The sequence below is a fragment of the Larimichthys crocea genome, chromosome X, assembly GCF_000972845.2.
Source record: "Larimichthys crocea isolate SSNF chromosome X, L_crocea_2.0, whole genome shotgun sequence".
NCBI classification, from domain to species: domain Eukaryota; kingdom Metazoa; phylum Chordata; class Actinopteri; family Sciaenidae; genus Larimichthys; species Larimichthys crocea.
This window is the reverse complement of record NC_040020.1, coordinates 35,944,274-35,970,455: the sequence shown is the minus strand read 5'-3', so window position 1 is coordinate 35,970,455 and position 26,182 is coordinate 35,944,274. Positions and strand designations below refer to the sequence as shown.

Genomic DNA, 26,182 nt, shown 5'->3' with positions numbered 1-26,182 from the left:
CCAGAAAGTATTATAAACAGAACATCAATGTGGTGTCTGGACCTTTATGTGTGAACATATATTTAGAAGAATATTCCGGTATTTAGTAAAACACATTGTAAAACAGGCACTGAATGACCTGTCTTCATAAGACTGCACAATTAATGTAGAAATAATCATCTTAAACCTCAAATAATAAAAGTATCGTTACTTCACCTCTTGGTGGTGCAGCTATAAGCTTAATGCAAACTTTTGACTGTAGTGACAATGACCTCAACAACCTTTTATCATTCTTATTTACTTTCTTTCCACGTCATTTATGAACAAGCCATAGTTAATTCTTATTAATGTAACCTAGTCAGGGGTTAGGAGACATATTTCATGACTTGCACTCGGCTTGGTGGACCTGTAGCAGCTTTGTGTGGAAATCTTTTACAGATTGTTCTTGACAAATAAAGTGTAAAGAAAAATTCAACTAAAATGATTAAAACTGACTTCATAAACCATAAGGTTTGTGAGCCTGTTTAATAAATCAGCATGTATTGCATTTGCCTAAAGCTGTGTTTTGTTTCAAAGGTTAAGTTACAAATTCAGATTAGTCATCCTTTTCTAAAGCTTACATAACAAATCAGATAGTTAGAAAGTTTGCCAAAGCAATACCATGAACTGAGCAGGCAGAGGCATAGTCAAATGATGGTGTAAATCATATAACATGTAAGACTTATTTCTTACAAAAATTGTGAAATCAGCACAAAAGATGAACAAAGATATTATAAAATCTCCGGTTCTGTGGTCAAAGATTGCTATCATTCATTATCATTGGTTTCCAGTGAGATGATGATACATTGTCCGTGATCTAACACTGTGGTCTCCATTTTTTCCAGTCTCGACTCCAGGGCAGCGAGGGAGTTTTTTAGATCCGTCGCTATGCTAGCTCTATGTTTTTCCAGCAGGTCTTTGATGCCAGTTAGTATGTGTTAGCGCAGGCACTCGGAGCTTCACTCTCGCCCTTCTTTGACAGTTTTGTTGCTTTTGACATTATTCCTGGTGTTATCCTGAGTTTGTGAGGCATCAGTTCTCTCTGGGTCGTTAAGGGTGTAGGAAAAATCCGAGTTGAGTTATGGGAGGCGGGGACTACGCCGCGCTCACATGCTCACCAAACCGGAAGTCCCCCATGGCCATTACTTCTTGATTTGGCACTAAAAGTTAGCACTGGACCGAAAATGTAATTTCCAGGTTTTTTTTATTATCCAGGTTACTCTAACAGGTAAGATTTATGTGAGGAATATGTTTCTGCGCTTTTCTTTTCTTTTTTCATTTTTTTTTTGTTTTTTTGTTTCACGATGGCATAATTGTGCATTATTTAATAGAATACTGTTACGATATCCATCTATGTAAATGGTTGTTAGTGTTCTATCATAGGCAGAGCAGATGGTCACACTGTGTTAGAGGGCAGCCTGCTATACCACACAAGAGTCTAACAAAACAAACATAAACGTGTGTCTTTTTCTACACCATAACTTGTCGAATGAGTCACCACACAAACATTCCCTAAATAAAAGTGTGCTGCTAACATAATATTTTGTAGGCTAAAGAGCTCATTAGCTATTCAGCCACAGCACATTAACCTGGAGGAACATAGACCTGTTTTTATTTTAATCATAGAAAACTAGTAAGAATATATTGCAAAAACATGATGACATTATTTTTTTTAAAAACAACAAATTTGATTTTCGTTTGGATTTAACATTTCTAAATCATCCTGTGGTACACTGACTGTGGTTTGGCTTTTGAAGCATGATGACAAAATTTGTGATCAAACACAGACCAGCCTCACACACCTTTGTTTTTTCAAATGTCACAATAAATCTATGTTGGATCTGCAGGCGACCTTAGGCTCCTGGTAAAAGGGCACATTGCCTTGATGGGAGAGGGCTCCACTTAAACTACACAGATGTGATGCGACCAGGCTGTGCTTATAAGGTGGCATTGTCTAAAAATACACTCAGAAGAGGCAGAACTGCCTCCAGAGACTGTGGGAGTGTGTATGGCCTGGCATAGCCCAGTGTCTGGACCTGGTTGAGCTGATGCCATCTGACAACTGTATATGCTGCTGGTCATGCTAGGCGCTGTGATAACCTGCTTTCATGCACGGGCTGTTGTGTTGGAGTGTTTTTTCTAGTTTTAAGGATTTAGATATTAAAGTAGCATGGAAGCTGTTTTTTAAACACATTGGTTAACTTTAAAAATGATTTTAAGATGATGGTTTTGGTCAGATATGCATAACCTGCTGCCATACCTGGCAGACAATGAATAAGAAACCTGTGTGGAGACTGCAGTTTTTCCAGTTGAAGGCCTGTTCAGCATCTCTGGTTTTTACTCTACTTAGGGGTTTTGAATTTGTTACTGCAGTTCGTCCAATCTCCTGTTCAAGAAGATTTCCATCCAAGACTTTTCAAACATGTATAAGAATTTTACATTTTAGCTAAATATCCACTGCAATGCTAAAAAAAATGTTATCATTAGCCTGAGTTATGGCTTAAGGATCTGTCAATAACAAAGGCATTATGCTGAGTTTTGGGAACTTGCAATCATCATTTCTGATTTTTACATATTGTTGCCAGCCAAAGTAATAATCCCTTTATCATTGATAATTTATACATGCTCTTTTTCTAAAGTGTATATAGCCAGCTACATCCTAAAAGGCATGTGAAAATGTTGAGGGATAATTATGAGTTTGTTTTTAGAACGTCATTGCTTTTAATAAAAGCTGCTGGCATTGTTAAACCTTTTTACTCAACTAAACGCCTTAAATGAACTTCAAACAGTTCACTCTGTTTTTAACAAGATTCTCATCTTTTATAGGCTTTGGGGTGTGTGTGTGTGTGTGTGTGTGTGTGTGTGTGTGTGTGTGTGTGTGTGTGTGTGTGTGCGCGCATGCGCAGCAGCAGTGGAATTATACATACTACTTTGCAGTCTATAACCTACACACTAATACACACCGATGCCATGACTTTGCAGACAGTCTAACTCAAACTACAGACAGTACGGTCTTATCCTTGGGATCTACCCACCTCAATATGGAGATGGTAGTCATCATATAACAGCACAGAGACTTCATTAAGCCATACTGCTACACAAATAGGGGCTAATGATAGCAGTAAAACATGGTGTTGATTGGTTTGTCATGTTCAGAACAGGATGGACTTCTCAGGTCTGTTCATCCATACAACATGAAATTAATGTTTATGTTTGCCAAAGAAATACATGATACATAGTAAATTAGGGGTAGACAAGTAAAGTAAAATAAATATTGGTGATTCAAAATAGGGAAAAGTGAAATTACAGGCAAATGCAGCATTTCTGCTCCATAACCTTTAAGGGATGCATGATTTCTCCACCACTCTCAGATCATGGAGAACGTTTCTGAAATACAGAGTTTCTCTGTCTTTGTTGCATCATATGTTGTGCTTTCTATCAGTTTAGCACTTTGTCAAACAGAGGTATATTCATACCCATATCTACTTTATTTAACTACCAGTTTCCATCATATCAGGCCTGCAGCGTTGCCACCGGGTTCTGGTGGAGAGACCAAGCAGTCGCACTGGACATCACAGGTGTCCTACGCTGCCTTGACTAAATAAGAATTGACTGCAGTCTTATGCTTGATTGCCTCAGCCTCTCCCTAGGCACTTACCAACAGACTGCACACTTGGCACACACCCACTTTCCGAGTACACAGATTACTTACAGTATGTATGCACTAAATTCACAGTATGGCTTGAAAGCAGCAGGAAGAAAGAAATCAAGTTGACTGTGGGATCACATGCAGAAAATTAGAACTCTGTTCAGAAATTCAAACTTTCAAAGCGCTCAGAGCATCAGCTGGATATCTGGACCGGTCACAGAACAGTTAACGTTACAATAACATACAGGCAGTGTACAGATGTATAAAGTTTCGTGAAAATTTATTTAGATTTTACCAGAACATTGAGCATAGTACCATTGAAATCTTGAGTATCTTGGATGATATATTAATTTTGAATGTATGGGGACATACAGTAACTCAAAAGTAACATATGATTGTGAGGTGATGTCACTGAAAAAACTACAAAAATAGTAACAATTTTTACCTTCAGTAGAGTAGTACCCCTACTTTAAGAAGATGTAGAGAAAATATTTGCATTATATGTTACAGTAGAGTCAAAGGCATTACTAGTTTCATGCATGTTGAATATAACAAGGTGCAGACCAAAATAAAATAGTGAAAGCAAACAACAACCAAACTGGAAACTAATTCAGATAAATACAATATACAACATGATAAAAACATAAAATATCAGAATACTCTGCTCTACAGATGGCTCTACCGTACACAAATTGCCCAGCCATGCATAGTGAAATCCATTACATGCCCATAATGTGCAGAGTACGCCTATTTGCATATTTGCATTACCACTAGTTTGCCTCAGTCATACAGCAGATGGAGGTATCACATGTATGAAACATACTGGACTGTACCTTTATTTTATTTTATTAAAACTTCTGTCATGCCATGCTACTCCAAACAGTGTAAAATAAAAAAAGATCTGCACAGCTGGAACAAAAACAGGAACCGGAAAAGGAAACCAGATCGCACGACAATCAGAACTTTGTAGCTATTATTTGTATTGCTTCCTGAAAAGTTTCTACAGATGAAGAATTATTGTGAATGTACTGTAGTATTAGCTCTATCATTTTAAGGCAGGGACAGACATTGTGATTGTTGAGCCAATTATGAATATGATCTGGGCGTAAAGACTGCGAGGAACAAGTTGGACCAGGATGGTGGATTTTTGGCCAGGCCACTTGGCCTGGAAACAAGACTTCAAATCTCATCTAAACAAAAAGAGCAGTTTAATATCACCGTAAGGCTTACCACTGATAGATAGATGCCAGCAGACTCGATTATACACAGAGATTAATAAATATAAAGGCACCTCAGAGTGTGACATATTGTATCAAATGTTTCAGAGTGTCAGTCTTCTGCTCTTAAAAATGCCTCTTCGGCTATCTAACTGTATTTTGCAGCTCCCTTCGGTGTGGAACTTGGACTTCATGCTTCCATTTCTCTTCCAAATGTACAAATGTCCTCTGAGCTTCTTTGCAAAGGGAATGGACGAGAATTGCTTCTCTGTGAGAGAAGTGGGCCATTTTTCCCAGTAAAGCAGTATCCAGAGTCCAGCATAATGAAGGCAGGAGCCCAGAGGTACAGTACACATCTGAGAGCAATGAACCAACTGAAAAAAGAACTGCTAAAAAGGATGTGAACAGTGTATAGACAGAAAACCATTTCTCAAGGTGTGAGAGAGCTGACTATGTTAGACTGAAACTGCTCCCCACACCACATGGAACTGTATTTTTAATTTCCTCTGTGTAAAGTCATTTAAATATTCCACATTCACTGACTTCCACAGAGAACATGAGAGCAGGAAATAAATGGTTAGAAGAAGAAGTGGGTTTAGGACCAAGCAAGTTCAAATCTCAAATGGTTTAAAAAATGGGTCAGAAAAAGGAATGTGACAGCAGATTCCAAATTCTACCAGTTTTTAGTCATTAGCCACACCACACGCATGGCTCACTTTTGCACTCAGTGAGAGGAAAAGTGACTCCAATAAGCACATCTAGCAGGCTGGGTGGTCTGTGTTATTTTCTACCAAAAGATTCCAAAAGAACTACAAAGGAAAGACTTTGAACATTGCAGAGTTCAGCTTACCCTGTGTTGCTCAATACAATGGTTGGAGCATACAGTAAATGTATTGGGTTTTAATTTATGTCATTTAGAGGATAGTGGACTCTCCAGTGTAAAGACTCTGATGTAAAAATCACGTAGTGGATGTTGCTTTAAATAACTGCTTATCATCAGTCATTTTCAAAATATGAATTTATTGAGGAAGCTGTCCGGACCTCATATTCAAGGTGAGCAGTGTTTCTAACAATGGAAAACTAATTTAGGGTGAATGTGTCGGCTTCATGAAAGTGCTGAGTGTGCAGGCATCACAGCTGTACATTTTGCTGAGTTGGTGTAACTGATCAGAATATCCCTCAGACGGGTCATCCATTGCTGTTCACAATTATGTTACATTGTGAAAAGTGTGTCAATCAGTGGGCCTCATGAAGGAATGTTTCTGTATTAACTTGACCTGTATTATATATAACTTTAAAAATGTTCACACCCATTTGGCATGTCTTATGTCATTTGTTAGTAATGTTACCCATGATGTCATATTGAAGAAATTTACATAATGGCTAATTGTTGTAAGGGAGAGGCATACAGTACATGTGGTGGTGAATTTAAAGCAGTCAACCAGGGATTAAATTGGCCTATGATGGAAACATTTCACAGCTGGGTGGTCGTAACATGCCATGGGACGTGATCGTCTCAAAGTCTGTTGCACTTAATCCAAAGTGTGGATGTCTGGGGGCTGAGCCCTGGGAACCCCCGTCACATAGGCCCAACAAATCTATTAGTGGTCTGCTTTGTCCACTGTAAATAAAGCCTATTCCTTCCAATAATTAGCTATGTAAATGTAAACCACTATAGAGAAAACATTCTTACAAAAAAAGGCAAAAGTTCATTCATTCATTCACTTTCAAAGCCACAGAGCCGTGGGTGTGTGTCATGGTCCACTCTGATCAGTCTTATCAAGTGTCTCCAGAAATAAGCCTTTTGTATCCCAAGATACACAGATCCATGAACAGTAATGTTTTTAATGTTTACACAAGACAGAAGTTCATTTTCAGTTTCATTAGAATATACAGTATATTTGATACACTCACATTGCAGTGACTCTCAGTTGTTAACTGCTAGTTATTACATCATTGTGAAGACGTGGAATTTTCCAACATCCGGTGCTTGTCATACATCAAGGACCTACAACACATTGGTGTTCACACAGAAAGCATTCAAATTGTTTATCTCACATTAGTAGCAGGCAGTGTGTGTGTGTGTGTGTGTGTGTGTGTGTGTGTATGTATGTGTGTGTGTGTGTGTGTGTGTGTGTTAGCACCTAAGTGGCTCTCTGCTAGAGGCAGGTCGAGAAGCGAGTGAAGATAAATCCATTTTTAAATACCAAAAGTTTAAAACCTATATTCTGAAGTCTCCTCCCTTCAGATGAGAGCAGCTCTCCTCTTTAAAACCTCCTCATCCCTCCGAAGTTGAACGGATTCAAGTTGAGCACGTCGACATCAACATTGTATTTAGCTACAGTTATTTCGGGGTCTCATTTTAGTGCGTTAAAACAAAACCAATAAGTACCTACAAATATTTATTGTATTTTGTCCACTCTGTCCGTCACATGGCTTTGCAGCAGCAGATATGTCCAGGGTTTATTGTAGCATAGGTCGAATGTAGAGTGTGTAAGTGTGTGTGTAAAGCCACTTTTACTATCTGTCTCTGTTGCCCTGAGACACACTTTCTGGTCAAGTCCCGGCCTGATGCTGCTTGTCGTTGAATGTGAAGGTCACTTTAATGTGTGTGTGTGTGTGTGTGTGTGGCTGAAGTAGCAGCTGCAGTGGTGGCAGCCATGTTTGTAGTGTTCCCCTGTATTCTCAGCTTGGCAGCGAATGACTGCCTCGTCCACAGCTATGTCTGTCCTTTTCATCATTTTTTGCAGGAATACCCTTGCACTTGGCTGTCCTATTTCTTTAGCATGGGCCTTAGGGGAGATGCACAGTGTGACACAGTGTTCCCTGACCTCCAGATTTAGCCCAGGAATTATATGGTGCCAAACCATGCCAGGATCAGGCCAGTACAGTCCATGCTAGTCTTGGCCCAAAGCTATTACCTCAAGGAGCAGTGCAGCTTGTTGGTTTTGGCATTAGAAAGAGAATCTTGCATCCTAGATGGAGTCCCTGCAAGCCTGAGCATGTTGATGCTGCTTTGGCATTTCTGAAGCAGTGACAAAAAAAAACCAACAACAGTCCAGTACAGTGAGACATCACACAGCCCGTCGCTATGACGCCACAAACACAGGCAGGCAAGGACACACTGCTTAAATCAAGATGAAAATGTGCAGCGCAGTGCTGACAGCAAAGAGATTTTGCTGCTTACAAATCAAAAAGATTATTTAATTCTGCCTCACATGAATGGGAACCAGGCAGAACCCTCCCCTCTCTCTCTGTCTCTGTCCCTCTGCCTCCATCAGTTACATATTCATAGAAGTGCAGAGCAGCAGCATATTTTGCCAATGCAGAACTCCAATTATTTTTCACCATTGGGTGGAGAGTACACACATGAGTGCTAAAATATGGCACAGGTTGGATGGGTTCTGTTTCAGGTGACTATGACTAAAACATAAATAAAGACTTTTAAAACTATGCTGCTTATTAATTCCTACATTTAAGTAAACACATCATATTAGAATGATTACTCTGCTGCATATGCTGGAACCACCCTATAGCTAAAATACAGTACACTCACAGAGCCTCTCCCTATTACAATTGTGACTGTCAATCTGGCAACATACACCTACCTACTGCTTCATTAATCACATTTCCCTGCAATTAGCTTTTTGTTTATCCAGTTTTAATTAACCATGTAATTATGGATCCTTCTTACTTGGAGATGGCGTCTCATCTCCTGGTGTATTTTGGTCTCTTCCTGAATATATATTTGCTCATTATGACTATGAAATCCTGCAAACGGGTAGCTCAGCGTGCCCTGTGTGTGTGTGTGTGTGTGTGTGTGTGTGTGTGTGTGTGTGCATCTCTATACATGAGTGTAGGACAAGGCCAAGGGCAGAAGGAGGGGCTATGTGTGTGTGTGTGTGTGTGTGTTTGTGTGTGTGTGTGTGTGTGTGTCAGAATGACTTGCAGCAGTGTTCCTGGTTTATCACACACTGTGGGAGGAAGAACTGTGTCTTTGTCTTCTGCTCATCCACACACACATACACACACACACACACACACACACACACACTGGTGATCTGCACTAGATCTATCTACAGCTTACTGCAGATAGAATTTCAGTAAGGGATCCAGTTTAAAATTGCCGCAAAGAACCCCCGCTGGTGAAACACAACATGTCCACACTGGCTCCAAGATATCTTATTCCTCAAATATAATCATAATGTTTGACATGGCATGATATGCTTTTACACACATTCCAAAACTGTTTTTACACTACATACTGTATCTCATTCACACACATGTATACACAGGCCAGTATCTTGCTCAAGGATAGTTTGTCGACTGGAGGAGCCAGGGATCAAACCACAGCCTCCCAAAAACAACAGTGAGACAGCCTACAAAGAGTAAGTGGAAAAACTGACCAGCTGGTGTCAGAACAATGCCAGCAAAACTAGGGATGATTGTGGACTTCAAGAGACAGACATCATACATCTACATTGAGGATGCTGAGGTGTGCAGGACCTCCCCTGGACAGTACACATGACACCGTGCTCGAGAAAACTCACCAGCAGCTCTATTTCCTAAGGAGACTGTGGAAGTTCGTCAAGAGCGCCAGCATCCTTACAAACTTCTACAGGTGCACCACAGAGAGCTTGATGATGCGCTGCATCAGTCACATCACAGCTGCAGTACAGAGAATGGTGGAAGAGGCACATCACTACGTTACAGTAGCATGGCTGCACACACCACCGCACTTCTCAGCACTGCTTCATACCCAACCCTCTTTGCAAATGTCATCATTAAACCATTAATTGGCTTAATTGCCTGCTTCATTAGTGTGATGCCAATGTGAGGTAATGTAGTTGCAGGGATGAGAACAGTTTGTGACTGTTTGGACATTCTGTGTGAGTGTATGAAAATGCTTCCAAAGTAAACAAACACTTTGCACCGCTGGAATATATTTATGAGTCATGACACACAGCCAGGGCTTGTAGCTCAGTCAATCAATGTTGCTTTGATCCAGTGCATCAAAGCATAAACAACGCTGTTGGGTTTTTCCAATTTCATAGTTCCTAAAGACCATTAAGACCGTTACATTTCAGTAATTTCATGCTTTTCCCCCCATGGTTACATTATTGGAACGAGGTTGGTCACTGGCTTTGCTACGTCTGTGTACAGAGCAGGTTTGACACAACAATCAAAACATGTCCAAAGAAAAGAAATTTAACAGACAAAATATGTGCAGTATGTACAGAGGTCAAAACTAACACCAAACCAGAGAAGGAGAAGGTGTGTTCATATTTTTCAGTGGTTCTGTTGGTATATTTCTCAGCATAAATAAATGTTCATTTCTGTTTGACTTTAATAATAAAAATGAAAAAGATTCAATCTAAACTCATCCGTCAGGACAGGAAACTGCATTAACAGAAACCTACATCAACTGTGCTGAAGCTGAAGGTGAATGGGCTCATAATCCCAGTTCAACTTTCTGCATGCTGAGACCTGCTGTTCACTGACTATATCTGGTAGCGTGCACCAGGCAGAGGGACAGACATCTGAATGAGGTCCTGGAGTTCTCCTGCCTCTCCTCTTCCTCCACTCTGAATATCAGTCCTTTCTTGACCCTGCCTGCGTGGCGGGACATTGTTTTCCTCTACTCCCTCTCACTTCTCAGTAAAAACAGTGGTATCCATCTTTCTTGCTGCATGCATGGCGGGTTGCTCTGTTCTCTGAGGATAATGGGTTTCAGTGCAGCTTGCACAGATGGAGGCTCAGAGAGCAGTCCACCATTGGCTGTTTGCTTGGCCCAGCTATCACCCCTTAAAACACAGATTTGAATTAATTTGCATCTCGCCATGATCAAAACACTTTAAGGTGACACCCCTTCCTCATCTGAAACGGAAGTGGTAGAGAACAGTGATGGTGTTCAATGTGAGCGCTATGCTGTCTTCCTACTATACTTTCTTCATAATACATTTGACATGACTGATTGAAACAAAGCTCCCAAAGGTAAATAACTGTCATGCTGGATTCTTTGATGTATCACTGATAAGATGTTACTGTGTTTTTTAGGGCAGCGATGAGGGCGATGTGGACAAGAATAAGTGCTGCACGCTGTGTAACATGTCCTTCACCTCAGCAGTCGTCGCACAGTCACACTACCAAGGTAAAATCCACGCCAAGAGGCTAAAACTACTACTGGGGGAACAGCCTGTCATCACAACAAAAGGTATTTCCCCTCTTAAAAAAGCGTTGTTATGCATATTATTGTTAGGAATGACACACCAGATGCCATATGTGTTGATGATGTTTGGCTGTGTTATCTACCTGTGAAGTGGAGTGGAGTAGACTGCAGACTCAGGGTTTGCTCTCTCCACATCTCTCCCACTGTTGTGTCTGAGTTGAGTCCGAACAAAAAGCATTGCCAGTGTTTAATATATTATTGTCTAGTGTATATATTAGTGTGCAAGTGCACTGTTTCCAGCACTGTGAAACATTACAAACACACAGAGGTGCTGTAAGCTTTAGAAAATACTGCAGGAGCCAAAAGGCCAAATCCACAGAGCAGCACGGCTGCAGGAGGAACACATTTACTTCAGTTGTTGTTTCTGTAACCGAGCATCTTCTCTGAACTGTGTTGTTCTGCTGAATCATTTCTTTGGTAACAGCACTAAGTTTTAGTCATTTTACATATGCCGTTTCCATTTTGGAAAATAAACTTATTGGCTCCTTTAGAGTTACTGTAAATGAGAGGATTGATACCACCCTGAAGTCTGTCCTGGATCTGTCCAATGCGAACCTTTACCAGCACTCACTAATTAGTCATGCTAGAGCTGAGAACGTCAAATACTGATGTTAATGGGGAACAAGGTGGCTTGGGGGAGAGACACATGACACAATAGGTGGAGTCGGTACTGAGAATGGAACTCATCAATCAACTATCTTTGATCCACCAACCTAAAGTGTCGTTATTTGACAACCTGGGAGCACAAACAGTGCTCTTTGACCTCCCTTCATCATTATTTTGAGCTCACATTGAGGCAGCCTGCATGGTCATTTCTCTCACTGCTCTCTTCAGGAAACTTAGCAACAACAACAATCTGAGAGTGCTCAGATGTAAGTGATCTGTGACAAGTCTTTAGCATGCATTACTTTAACTTTAAGTCACTCCTGCATGAACAGGACATATCACTTCCCTTTCCTGGGATGGAGCTGCTTAGCAGTTACTTACCAGTTGTTCATAGCCAGTGAAAAAGATGTCATTAGGTGTACTGTACTGTAGCTTGAACTACCGGTACTATTGTGTGCTCTCACGCAGTGGTTGTAGGGCTCAAGCACTATTTTGAGCTTTACATTTGTCATTTTGAATGAAATATCTCTATGACTTGATTCAGACACACAATACATGAGCCCCTCTGGGTCAACTATAAAAAAAAAACAACTGACTTGTCTTGTATTGAAGCATTTACCCTCACACGCCTTTGTACCTAAGTGTAGCCTCACAGAGCTGGCTATAGACTCTTGGTTATGTTTAGGAAAATGTTTCACGTCATGTTTTTTTGCGGCCAATTACAACTTTCTAAGAGCAGCCTAACCAGCTGATGTGGTTCACTGGTTTATTGGGTAATTGAGGCTGCTGCTGTAGTCCAGTGACAGCTGCTCACCTGAATCTACTTCAGATTGACAGTTGTGTGGGAATAATGAGTGACGATCACAGGGGAAAGAGTAAACTAGAAACAAAGCAAACAGGATATGTTCAGGTTGTTGTGGAGCCACAGTGTGGATGTGAATAGATCATATTTGAGCTTTTCTTGGTTTGTTGGGTCCAGTTGACCGAGTCATTTATATGCATACTGTATTATAGCTATGTGTTTTACTGTGTTCATTACTGCATTACTTTCAATGTGTTGGAAGTTTTCTGTTGGCTGATAAGGCAGTGCATTTTTTTAGTGGCATTATCTGATGTCTCCCATTTTTGGACCATCCCCACCAAATGTTCACAAAGCTTCTGCTCCTTCCCACACTGCATTTACAGCCCAGAATCCACCTGTGGGCTCTGTTCTCTTTTATTCCCGGATTTGCATTGAACTCAATCTGCTCTTGCTTTAGCTGGTAGAAATACTCTAGGTTCTTAGGGAGTGATCAAAACAGAGCTTGACGCCAGACTGAAGTTTTATTTATTCTCAATACAGTGTTCCACTTGAGTTCATTGCTAAACTACTGAAGGGCAACAGCAGTTTGCAATTTGTTTTCTGTGAGGAAAGTTTTGGCCACTGTATTAGTGAATATTTGTGCATCATTCAATTCTGAAGTTTACAATAAAAATATTTCAGGTAAGAACGTATGAATGAGTATGAAGAGGATTTAAGAGTTGAAAAAATATAAAATCGAAACATCTCTCCAGATCCAGTGGACAGGAAGCACACAGGGCTATTTTTTTTCCACAGTAGTATATCTGATAATTTGTCAACATATTAAATAATGAGAGAACCTTTGACATTAGAGTTAGAGACCTTCAACACTATTTGACTGCATCTTTGCTAACAACTCTGATTGCAGTCTGATGCTGTCCAATAGTAAATAGACTGTACTTACACTGATGGCATTAGCTTCCAACTGCTCATCAGTTTTAGGATCTAAGCATTCATATGCATTTACACACCAATGGGAGCAATTTGGGGTTCAGTGTCTTGCCCAGAGACAGAAGATATGTAGACTGGAGGAGCTGGGGATTGAACCGTGGAACATCAGATTAGTGGATGACCCGCCTGAGCCACGGCCGCCCATGATGATTTAGAGCTCAGACTGCACCCTTCTGCTTTTCACTTCCTTTGCCACATGTCAGTGACAGACACAGCCATTAAGCATGCCATCTGTGACCAGTGGTTCAGAACAGAGGCAGCTTCATCCCAGCCAAAAGAGGGGGAGACACAGCCATTAATCGCATTGACACCCAGCAAACTGCTGAGGAGCCTCCTCCCCCTAATGTGTTACACAGTGGAAAAAACATTCCTACTTTTCTGATTGCCGTTGCTGATATTCAGCTTTTTTGTGCTGACATCCACTAATGTTAAATTTGATTATTTTCATCACAAAAAATTCTTCAGTGCTTCTTCTGATCCTTTAGTTGTTGAAAGAGTTGAATACTGCATTTAATTATGGAACAGTACATCTCTCTCTATATATTAATATTCACTGAGATGAATACAACTGAAATAAGTATTTCTCTTTTTTTACTCTGTCTTAACATCAGTACATAGAGATAGTTCCACATTTACCATCAGAACATTCATAAAGGAAAAGGATTGAGTCTGTCAACAAAAGGTTGGATCTGCTGCACGTGGAACTGTTAGTACTGGTCTGAAAAAGTCATTTAAAGCTCCTCTATTGTACAGACACCCAGATCTGTCACAAATAGAAAATGTCAGGAAGATAAATTCAGGGCACCGGGAGGCCTGAGCTATTGATTTCTACATAAGTAACGTCAGTGGATTGGCTGAGTTCCTCTGTTGATCCACCTGCCTCTGGGGACGTGCTTTTGTTCCAGCCTGCTGTCAGCTGGCATACAGTTGCAAAAACTCTAGCTTGCCAAGCAATTTTTTCCTCATTCACCCCAAACACCAAAGATCCATGCAGGTGCTGCTGCCTCAACAGACACTGAGGAGAATATGAAGCATATTTCTTGTCATGGAGAGCCTCATAAACTCAAATTTTTTTCCCCTTTGAACAGACGGTGTTCATCATCTGTTCGGGTCCATTCAAAACCCATGATAAACATTTAAAAAATGCACCATCATCAATCTGAAATCCTTGTGCTGAAAAACCCTGTGTAAGCTATTGTTCTGAATATCAAATTAACCTTTTGAACATACGAGAATTTCGTCTGACAGTGGAAATGAATGTTTAATGATGTGTCCTCAGCCGCTGTATTACACATAGCCTCTGTACACTAACAAAATAACCTCTCTTTGCTCTTTTACTCAAGCAGTGTTGATGTGAAGATTTTCACTGACCCATATAACACATGCTCATCTGCATGCCTATTCAGTTGAATATCAACTGTGTGTTGAGCAATGTGTTGCACTTCCTATTCAGTTTCTATTTTGGAGCATGTGCAGGCTGAATGAATGTTAATGTTTCTTCAGTATTGGTATAGAATCAAAGCTATGTGTATTTTTATATTCCTCCACATGGTTTCTTTCAGCACTATTTCCTCATTCTGGCCTGTTTCCAGTCTGTAACGTAAGTGCTGCCATGAATGTCACTTTAACATCTGCAGTTTAATGGGGAGATGTATTTTCCCTGTACTGATTTACTGAGAGCAGAAATCTGGAGCTTTACATGGTAACATGACTATGGTTCTCTTACTCCATCAAAAAACATGATTTTAAGTCATATCGATTTTGAACTGACTTGTAATCAGGTGAACGGTGCCTCTGTCATTCCCGCTCTGTTTCTGCACTATGTCACCTTCCCACTGTTAGCTTCCCACTGTACGACCACCCAACTCAGTGAGAGTTTTTTGATGGACAGTTACATAAACTGCTGCCAACTGTGGCTGCTGTTAGCTTATATTAGCACAGTTTGTTAGCCAGGCTGCCTGGGCTGTGACTCGGAGGGGAGTGTTAGTGTTTGTACACCAGGTGTTTTGGACCACCAGGAAGAAGAAGAGGAGGTTTTCAGGCATGGGACTCATATTGCTTTTATTAGAACTCTTCTGTTTTCTTATTTCCAGTCTAAAGGACAAATAACCTGCTGTTAATGTTCAGCTTGGAGATGTTTTGTTTGTTTGCTATACATGACCTGCACAGTTTGAGAGATTCCTCATCAGACACAAAGTGAAAATGTGGGAAAATGTCTTGTTTCCTGAATTGTACAGGCAGAGGAGAGGCTGGTGAGCTGAAAAAGGGAGCAGCATTGTAGGAAGAGATAACCGCATGGATTCAGAGCACTTTGATCCTCTCTCCTCAAAGATGCTGAATCGCCTCAGATTTAAAACTCTGTTCATGCTAAATAGCTCTACTTCGTACTGCTCCTCTGTCTGCATACAAATGCCATGCAAGAAGGGGATTTGGCTTTTAAACATAATTCTGTGCTGTTAACCACTGCAAAATGACAGTGATGTTTTCATCTACTACCAACGCAGTTTTAGTTTTCTGTTATTAACTAGGCTGGTCAATGATGAGCTCATATTCACACAAACATCCCGAAGCCAAGTAAATAAATCTACACAGGACGGCACCAAGTCCATGCAGCAGTGCGATCTCAAAGTCTGCTGCAGCGCTGCTTTTGTCTCCAAACCTCATAACTTCCATTTGTTTTGATATCCTAGTAAATAAAACGCTGCTAGTTTAACAAAATGCATTTGCATGAATGTATGAGGCTGTTTATGTAAAGCTCCTTTAGAAATGTAAGCTTTTCATCTAACACAAGTGGTATGCATCTCCCTGGAGACAAACTCTAAGTGAGTTGAATATGACTAATGACTGCCATAGAAAACAGAATGGAATGAAGGACGGAGAAGCTACTATATGCAGCTACAGTCTTTAGAACGCTGATGAAACCTGCGCCATCCTGTCCGCCCTCAGATACGCCACAAATAGTTCTTACAGCACTTAAAATACATTTACAGGAATGTACGGCATAGGTGGTGCCAGATTACACCAGCTGGAGTTGTAGTCCTACCAAGGAATCACCAGCTGATTAGCAAACAAAATGCTGTTTGATTTCTGTTCTTCATCTGCAGTTTCCGTCTACAGAAAAATAACTTTCAAATGCCAGAGGAAGGCTATATTTATATTTAATTCCAAATTCCAAAAGGCCAATAAATAATTAAGCTCCAAGCTAGCTGCCTGGGATTTAAATGTAGGAGTGTTTCGATGTGGATGGTCACAGGTGAGAGAAGAGAAAAGACTAAAGCAATGTCCAAAACGTGATCTGCAAATCTGTTTCAGTTAAAAAAAAATGTTAGCCATCCTACTTCATTTAAATTATCCCACTGTTTAAACCTGAAATCTTTAATCCCAAAAAATCTGTTAGTGTGAAATTTAACATTAAAACTAAAAGTAACACAGTAGATGGAACTCTGTATTTTAAGTCTGTATGCTACATTGCTTCAGTCTCCGTGCCAACAGGCAACCCTTCGCCCTCACATTTGTGTGTGTGTGTGTGTGTGTGTGTGTGTCCTCTGACTCGATGCCTGCCATTATGAGATGGGACCTCCTTGACTTGATGATGATAAATCAAGACCATCTGCATGATTCATACTGTGGTGTACTGATGATTCTCCCAAAAAATGTTCTTCTCAGACATCAATGTCAAAAAAATTGTACAGCTTCAGGAAAAAGCTGCAATTCTCTCAGAGTGTTCTGAGTGCTTAGCACTGTGTGTCCAAAGCTCACGAATTCATTCCTGTGCAGCAAAATAAGGCACATTTTTATCTTACTGATGCTTAAACCTATAATATAAAGAGGCGAGGGCCTTTTCGTAGAGTTTAAGAGTCCTTTACACAGCAGGTGCCACACCAAGTCTACACCAGCTGCCTCTTGGCAATGCCTATGAGCCCCGCCTTCTGAACTGAGCCGAGCCCTCAATCAAAGCACAGAGGGGTGTTAAACAGTATGGCTCTAATGATGCACTAAATGGGAGGAAAGGGTTTCATTCCTTGATGTGCCTGCTGGGTTATCTATGAGACTGGAGAGCCATTCTGCAATAACACAGCCTGTTATGAATGAGTAGCCTGCCACCTCGTAAACCTAAATACTTTAGGTAAAACTGGTGGGCTGCTAGACAAATGGCTGGGACAGTCTGACGTAAAAACCAGGAGGAGTATTAAATCAGTGTGATTACACTTTGCTGGAGGAGGATACTGTTGGGTCACACTGATGATGATAAATGATCTTTGCTTAGGTCTTGTAATCATGCTGCTTTATTCTTGAGTATTTGCAACATTATTTCCTGGAGTTTCTCTTCTTTGCTTCTCATTTCCTCTTCCACTCCACACAGTTCTTACACCACACCAAACTTTGTAGCAAAGTTCTAGATTCATTTTTACTGCTTTCATCAGCTTTGTCTTCTCGTCTCGTCACAATAAAACAACTCTGCTGTTTGGTGCTGAGCAGGTGATGTACAGTGGTTATTACTCCCTTTTCTCTGTAAACTGCAGCCAAAAACAATGCTAGAAGAACAGTGAGAGTGAACCAAAACAGGAAAGTTACAGCGTATCTGAACAGCTTTTAGTTCTCTACACAGTATAGTCAGTACATCATACCAACTGTAGTTTTCTTACAAAGGAGCAGCAGGTGGGTCACTTATTGTAAGTGGTCCTTTAATCTGAAATGTAGTTAGTAGGATGGTTATAGAATGGCTCGTTTTTGTCCTTGGATTGCGTTGTTGAAGCGCATTGTGGATTAACGCCCCCCTCTCTGAAAGCTACTTTCCTTTGAGAAAGACATTACATCCAAACAGCTCCTGGGCTTCTGTTCTGCAGCTGACCTCTGACTTCCTTGCACAGGGTACTACAGAGATTAAATCAAGACTGACAGTTTACACTGGCCTGAGATGGAGAGGTCACCCTATAGCCACAAAGTCACGGCTTCAAATCCTACATAATGCTGCTGTGGATGAGAGCATCAACCAAGAGCTGAATGGAAAATGTAATTTCAAACTCCGCTCTGCTTCTCTCTCAGCTCTGACTCACAAAATAAACAGAGGGCCAATTGCTGACAGTTAAGGTTCTCGAGCTGCCACTTTGAAATGTTGACTAGTGTAATGGTACATAATGGGACAACACTAAATGTTGACTTAGGGTGGGCTGAGCATTCGAGTGTTAAAACTGATTAAGTTGATAGTGTCGTTTTGTGTTGGGGAGCACTCAGTGCAACGCCGCGCTTGTTCAGGGTTAATGCTGTCATCCATGCATGAAGGCACAAGTGGGTAGCCACAAGGAGAGCAGGCTCTTTAATCCGTTTGCCAAGTATAATTTAGGTTTTCCTCTTCAGGCATTTAATGGAAATAACAGCTTGTTATTCAGAGGGCTGCGTTAGCTGGGCTGCAGTCATTGTTACATTGCTGCAGATCAGTGCTCATTAAAGCCCTCACATTGTTCTGTCTGCTGTCTGTTTATGCATGGGATCTGGGAGGGGGGGGGCAAGCACAAATGTCACTTTATCCTGTCACTTTGCACTTTAAGGGGAACTGGAGAGGGGGGCACTGGCACTTTTTTTTGTAAATGTAACTACTGCTCTGTGTTGAGCTCCACAAATAATTCTGTTGCCTTTGGACAATGACAATAAACTCTTGAATTGAATTGAATTGCTGGCTACAAACTTGTGATTTCAGGCTGTGTCGACATACTGTTAGTCATCTGCAAAGAAAAGAAAGAAATGTTACATACATAATACCGTAACATAACACAGCTTACTACTGATGGAACATACTACACAGTAGAGCTATGCATAGAGAATTTAAGGGTGGTCAAAATGTGATCATTTATCATATATATATATATATATTAGGGCTGTCAATCGATTAAAAAAAATTAACTAATTAATCGCAAACATTTCTGTAATTAATCGCGATTAATCTATCAATAAATATGTCAATAAATTAATTGCGTTTTTCTGAGACTGAAGCTTATAATGAATATTTATTTATGTTAAATGATCAAATTAATGTAGAATAAACACAGAGAAAGTATATTTAAATTCATTCATTTTATTGTCTTAAGGTGCACATATGCACAGTGCTAATAGAAAAAAGCCAGAATGAGGAAATATACTGAGGAGTGCCACACTCCTGTAGTGTAGACTGGGTGTTTTGCTTTGAGGTGATATGTTAAAGTCGTGTTACTTCTGTGGAATTTAAATTCGGATTTGCAAACTGTGCAAATTACCTTGTTTTTGTCCAATGAGCCGTCGGGCAACTTTTTAAAATGAAATGTTCCCCCATAAAAGTCCTTATCCATCTTTACGCCATAGACTCTCTTTTAGTTAGGATAGATCATAGACATATATACATAGACTCCCCTTTAGTTAGGATAGATCATAGACATATACACATAGACTCTCCTTTAGTTAGGATAGATCATAGACATATATACATAGACTCTCCTTTAGTTAGGATAGATCATAGACATATATACATAGACTCTCCTTTAGTTAGGATAGATCATAGACATATATACACAGACTCTCCTTTAGTTTAGGATAGATCATAGACATATATACACAGACTCCTCCTTTAGTTAGGATAGATCATAGACATATATACATAGACTCTCCTTTAGTTAGGATAGATCATAGACATATATACATAGACGCCTCATTGAGCAGGTTGGTCCGTTGTTGCGATACGTTAACACGTCCACCATATTGGATGTGGCAGATCTGCCCGTAAACTAAAACAAGCAGGGCCGGTTTTAGCTATGGGCAATGTGGGCGACCGCCCAGGGCGCAGTCTCCGTGAGGGCTTTAATTTTAATGCCTCTATCAACCCATACACACACACACTAATATATCGGGAAACAAGCTACACTCTGCCACTCCAAAATGGCGGCGCCACCGGAAGTAAACAAAACGCGTTAATTGCGTTAATTTTTTTTAAGCGTTAATTCTTTAAAATTAATCGACAAAATTAACGCGTAATTTTTGACAGCACTAATATATATATATATATATAGATATATAATGTGTGTGTGTGTGTGTGTGTGTGTGTGTGTGTGTGTGTGTGCATGTGTGTGTGTGTGTGGTAAAATTCTCCCAACTCACAGGATAACATTTTAGACAATTAGCACTGTTGTAGGGACGTCTTATCATAAGCATCAATATCTAAGCCAAGCTGTGAATAATTTAATTGATTAGTTGATTGGCTAACATGGAAATCCTTTTTTTACTTTACTGTGTTTTGTAAATTCATTATTGTAGTGCTGTTCTCCTTAATGACAGCAGGCCCACACACATATGTGTGAATGTGAAAATTAGACCATGAAAATGTGAAAAATGATATAATAGCACTGGTGACTAACACACTGACACAGAACACACTGCACAGACACACGGGTTGACAAAATTCACTAACCTTCAATGGTAACCGATGTGTTATCTTGTCGCAGAGAGCCATGTACAGATCATTCAGCTAGCAGCTTCTCAATTCATGTCTGAGCAGAAAGTCATTTTCACTGGTTACATTGTTACAAATAACATTTTTCTGTTTTCTTGTCACTTTTCTTTCAGAAGTGTCCCCCAGTCCTGTAAAGAGCTCCCCAGAAACATCTCCCACGACCTCCCCGCGACAGCGCCGTGACTCGGACCGCTACTGCCAGCTATGCAACGCCTGGTTTAACAACCCTGGCATGGCTCAGCAACATTATGATGGCAAAAAGCACAAGAAGAATGCTGCCAGAGCAGACCTGCTGGAGCAGCTGGGCAAGACCCTGGATATGGGAGAGATGAAAGGTATGCAGAAATCACAACATGCTTTATATTCTGTTGTAATCAATAGTTTATCAATACGTCACCAATTAATCCATACATTTTGAAGTAGACAGCTTCTCCACTAGCTATTGAGCTAATGCTGTTTGCTTATCAGCTTCTTGATTACAACAGTTACAGAATATAAACCATTGCTCATTTTAGTGTTAGACTGCAATGTGGCAATTGTAGAGGTTTAAACTTGAGATTTAAAGGGAGCAAGTACTGTATTTTAGGCACAAAAATGTAAACATCTAATGTAAAAAATGACTTCAATGTCCACTACAGCTGTCTCTGTTATGTCTCGATGCCACTGGCTCTGTCAGACTTAATAAGTGAGTGATATAAAGCGATTTTCATCAGACTGACTGACTCTGACCTCTGACATATCTTGTTATTATTTGTTATTAAATGTTTAAAAGTTTAACTTGGAAAACTTTCTTTATGAAATATGTGTAAATGATTTAGGACTCACGTGAAAAGCCATATTCAAAAAACGATTTATGGGCATGAATGGTAAAGTATATTCAAGCTAAATTACACAAAGTATTATTAGATAGTTACGTTTTACACAAGAAAACAAAATTGAACATCACAAACACAACATGATTCATTATCTGATGACTTCCAATCAAAGACGAAGATAATTATCAGAAACCTCTCAGTTTGTTTTGTTTTACAAGAAAGAAAGAAAAAGTTTGTCAAGAAAACCGGCAGGTTTGTTAATAGAAAGCAGCCTAAAAGTCATTGATAGATCAGTAAAGTAAAAATCTGAGTAATGATTCCATGCAAACATTTTGTGTTTAAAAGGTTGGCTGTGATTAAGATGGTAGAGTGGGTCATTTCTCCTGATGGCTGTGATATTGGTGTATAAATCTTAATGTGAATGTGTCATTATGTGTTGTACAAAGGCTATTGTCCATTTAGCTGTTTTTGATAGTTGATACCAAAAAATATAACCGCAGCAATTCTTCATTTAAATTTGTATTAAGTTATTTTTGGCCAATTTGGGGCAGCAAACAAGCTGTAAACTCAACAGTTGCATAATATTACTTTACAAAGTTGATATGGCTGTATGTGTTAGCAAATAGTTGCCCATTTACAGTATACATCTAGCAGACACATTTATTTAGAGTCGTGTGTCTGTCCACCTGACAAATGTAATTCCAACATTCACTCTTTGTCTAGCTCTGGTTTGGTCTCTAACGTCTCTCTTATGTATCAACAGCTATTGGCTACCTGTAGACTGTAAACAGACACTGAGCAGCATTCATTCAGAGTCGAGTTTCTTTCACTCATTGTGCCGCATTTTTAGTTTCGACCAACTTCTGAGAAAAAAAAAACTGTCAAATATCTGTCTCTGTAGCTGCTAAATGCTCCTAACTAGTTAGTTCTTTGCGTGTCTGCTGTTGAGCAGGTAGTGTTCAGTGGGTTTATTAGAATTGTTCCACTGTAAAAAAGTCTGAACAAAAACAGTAAAGCTGTGGGTTGTAAAACTGAAACAGTAAGCTGAGAAAAGCTAAAAGCTAAACTGTAGGAGTGAGACCTGTAAGTTATAACATTTATCCATTTAGCTCAAACTTTTATGCAAAGTAACTTACATGTTAGTGCAGCAACAAGCACTACCTGCATAGAATCAAGTGACAGTTCTTGAGCGGGGTTAGATTATCATGTCCAGTTGTTGGTAGTGTTGGAGAGGAGGTTCTCTCTGAAGAGCTGGAGAGGAGGTTCTCTCTGAAGAGCTGGAGGTCTTCAGGAGGTTTTTAAATGTAGAGAAGGATGCCCTGATCTGGTAGGAACTGGTTTGACATTCCACCAACGGGGAACAACAGACGAAAAAAGTTTGGATTGTCTTGAACGAACGGGTGGCAGAGTCAGGCGCCATTCATTGAAGGAGTGCATTAGTCAAAAGTTAACATATGCCTGTAAAAGGACATTTTAGTAGGTGGGTGCAGAACTGGAGTCAGTACTTTGTAGTCAGCATTAGTGATTTGAATTTAATGCGGGCTGCTACAGGTAGCCAGTGGAGCCCGATGAGTAGCAGGGTAATCTCTTTGGATTGACTGAAGACCAGGCATGCCGCCACGTTCTGGATCATCTAAAAATCTGAGTCTTCTTTTACATTGTTTATAGAGTGCAGCTTTTGCTATTTGTTATTCTAACACTTCTTTGCTGTCAGGGAACAGGTCAAAGTTTATGTTAGGGTCTAAGTGGCCGTTCTTTATCATTTGTCAGACAATGCAGCCAATAATGTGACACATGTAATCAGGGATACAGGACAGAGAGCATGCATTTGGAAAGAACTCTGACCGTTTGTACGTCCTGTTGAACTGCAGCCTTCTTGGCTGCAGCTGTCAGCTTGCCTTTCTTTGCAGTTCAGCAGGGTGTCACAAGTTGTTAATTTTACAGAGGAGGAGAGAACATTCTTGCTTATCCTCTCTAAATCACAATATGTCAATAACAATTACACAATATTATTCCAGCCAGTGGAAGGCTGGCTGCCAGAAGAGCAGAGGAAGCCCAGAGGTGATGTAAAGGGCATCGGTGCGTGACTGCACCGAATGGGAGAAACAAGTCTTCACAGCGGATTGGACACAGACCTCTAACTACAGGCCTGATTGGTTCTTTATGCCTATAGGTGCACTATGGCTGTTTAGGGCAAAATGAGTGGTTGAAGTCAGTTCACCTTCATCATGTTGGTAATTAAGGTTTTATGTAGGTAGGTATATTTGGCTGTGATTATACAATATCATTACTTAAGTAATGATAAACATTAAGCATTTTTGTGCAGTATAATATAGATATACAGATATGCACACATAAACCTACATACATACATACATACATACATACATACATACATACATACATACATACATACACACACACACACACACACATACATACATACATACATACATACATAAAGTAGATATTGCTGTACATTAGAAGAAACCAGTATATTGTGTCATTTTCTTTGTTATTTACCTCGTTTACACTGTCTGTTTTGCACAATGTTATGAGGAGACAGATTTGCCATCATCAACACAGTCATTATCGAGTGGCAGAAAATCAAGCATGCTAGCTGCGCTATTCAGCTTGGGCTAATGAGTATTTCTCTCCAGCAATAATCAATTAGTAATGAAGTGGCAAATCATTGTATTAGGCAAAAATATAGCACTGAGAGCCTGTGGAGAAGAGAATGGGACCTTAGCAGGCACAGCGGGCAGCCAGGCAGTTGGGACTTTATTTATTTATTCTTTTCATCTTTATCTGGATCTCCTTTTTTCAGTTTGTCTCTTTTTTCGCCCATCCTCTGCCTACCATTCCCTCTGCCTGACCTCCAGCACGTCCTTGCACTTCTCAAATTGCTGAAAAAATATGCAGTCTGACTCAAGATTGCCATGTGATGAAATATTCAACAGCCGTCATCCAGAGGTCTGCATATTGTTGTTGTGTACACAGCACTGTGCGGCTGTGGAAAATTGATGGTAAAGTAATAAAAAAAAAACAGAGAGTAAAGAGTAAATGCATTGACAGTCCATTACCACTCCGCTGTTGCAGTTTGATTTGAAGAGAAGACTCTTTCGGGGTCAAATGCAGCTCTTAGTTCCAACCATCACATGAAAGGTTTTTTTTTTTTTTTAAAAAGAGGTCTTTAAAAGTTTTATAGGTATTTGTATATATGGTGTTTATATAAAGTGATGAAGATAGTCAGTGAACTCTATAAAAAATATTTGTAGCATACTGTATTTATGTAACTGCACACCTGTGCTCCTTCAAATGCCTTTAGAGTCTTTTTGGTCTAACTTTAACATTTTACTGCAAATAGCAGTCTGAGTAACTCTTCTTGCTGATGCTCATATGCTCATTCTGTTCAATGTTTGTAGTGAATATTGTGTAGATCTTTCATTTACTTTAACAGTGAGAGCTATAATGTTTGCAGAATTGCAAACAGGATGGAAAATTAATTTGCTGTAGATAGTAGATTAGAACAGTAATGTGAACAGATTGTGTAAGCATTTCTCCTTCATTATCACTGTAGTGGGTTTAAAAACAGTGATGTGTCCTTTCCTTTAAAGATTCGATTAGATTTTGAGATTAAGACAATTTTACCACACACACACACACATATATATATATATATATATATATATATATAAAAATGTTCCTGGCCACAAATTATTTACACGTGGGAACAAGATCTTTTTCCGTGGCCACGACTTGCTTAATGCATGGGAACAAGATCAAGCCCATCTGGTGGCATTTGTCATGGAAATATATTTTAGGGCTGTCAATCGATTAAAAAAAATTAACTAATTAATCGCAAAAAATTCTGTAATTAATCGCGATTAATCGCGATTAATCTATCAATAAATGTATCAATAAATTAAATGCATTTTTTTGAGACTGAAGCTTATAATGAATATTTATTTATGTTAAATGATCAAATTAATGTAGAATAAACACAGAGAAACTATATTTAAATTCATTCATTTTATTGGCTTAAGGTGCACATATGCACAGTGCAAACGGAGAAAAGCCAGAATGAGGAAATATACTGACGAGTGCCACACTCTTGTAGTGTAGACAGGGTGTTTTGTTTTGAGGTGATATGTTAAAGTTGTGTTACTTCTGTGGAATTTAAATTCGGCTTTGCAAACTGTGCAAATGCCTTGTTTTTGTCCAACGAGCCGTCAGGTAACTTTTTAAAATGAAATGTTCCCCCTAAAAGTCTGTCCTTATCCATCTTTTCGCCATAGACTCTCCTTTAGTTAGGATAGATCATAGACATATATACATAGACTCCCTTAGAGTGGGTAGATATCAGACATATATACATA

At 39.7% G+C, this 26,182-nt stretch overlaps 1 protein-coding gene across 1 annotated transcript in view; it reads left to right on the top strand.

The window, feature by feature from the left end:
• The window catches only part of zmat4a (zinc finger, matrin-type 4a), a 108,155-nt gene that overhangs the window by 53,446 nt on the left and 28,527 nt on the right, over window positions 1–26,182 (top strand). The window contains exons 3-4 of the mRNA XM_027282929.1: window positions 10,942–11,098; window positions 21,102–21,323. Of these exons, the coding sequence (XP_027138730.1) occupies window positions 10,942–11,098; window positions 21,102–21,323 (379 nt within the window). The remainder of the gene's footprint in view (window positions 1–10,941; window positions 11,099–21,101; window positions 21,324–26,182) is intronic.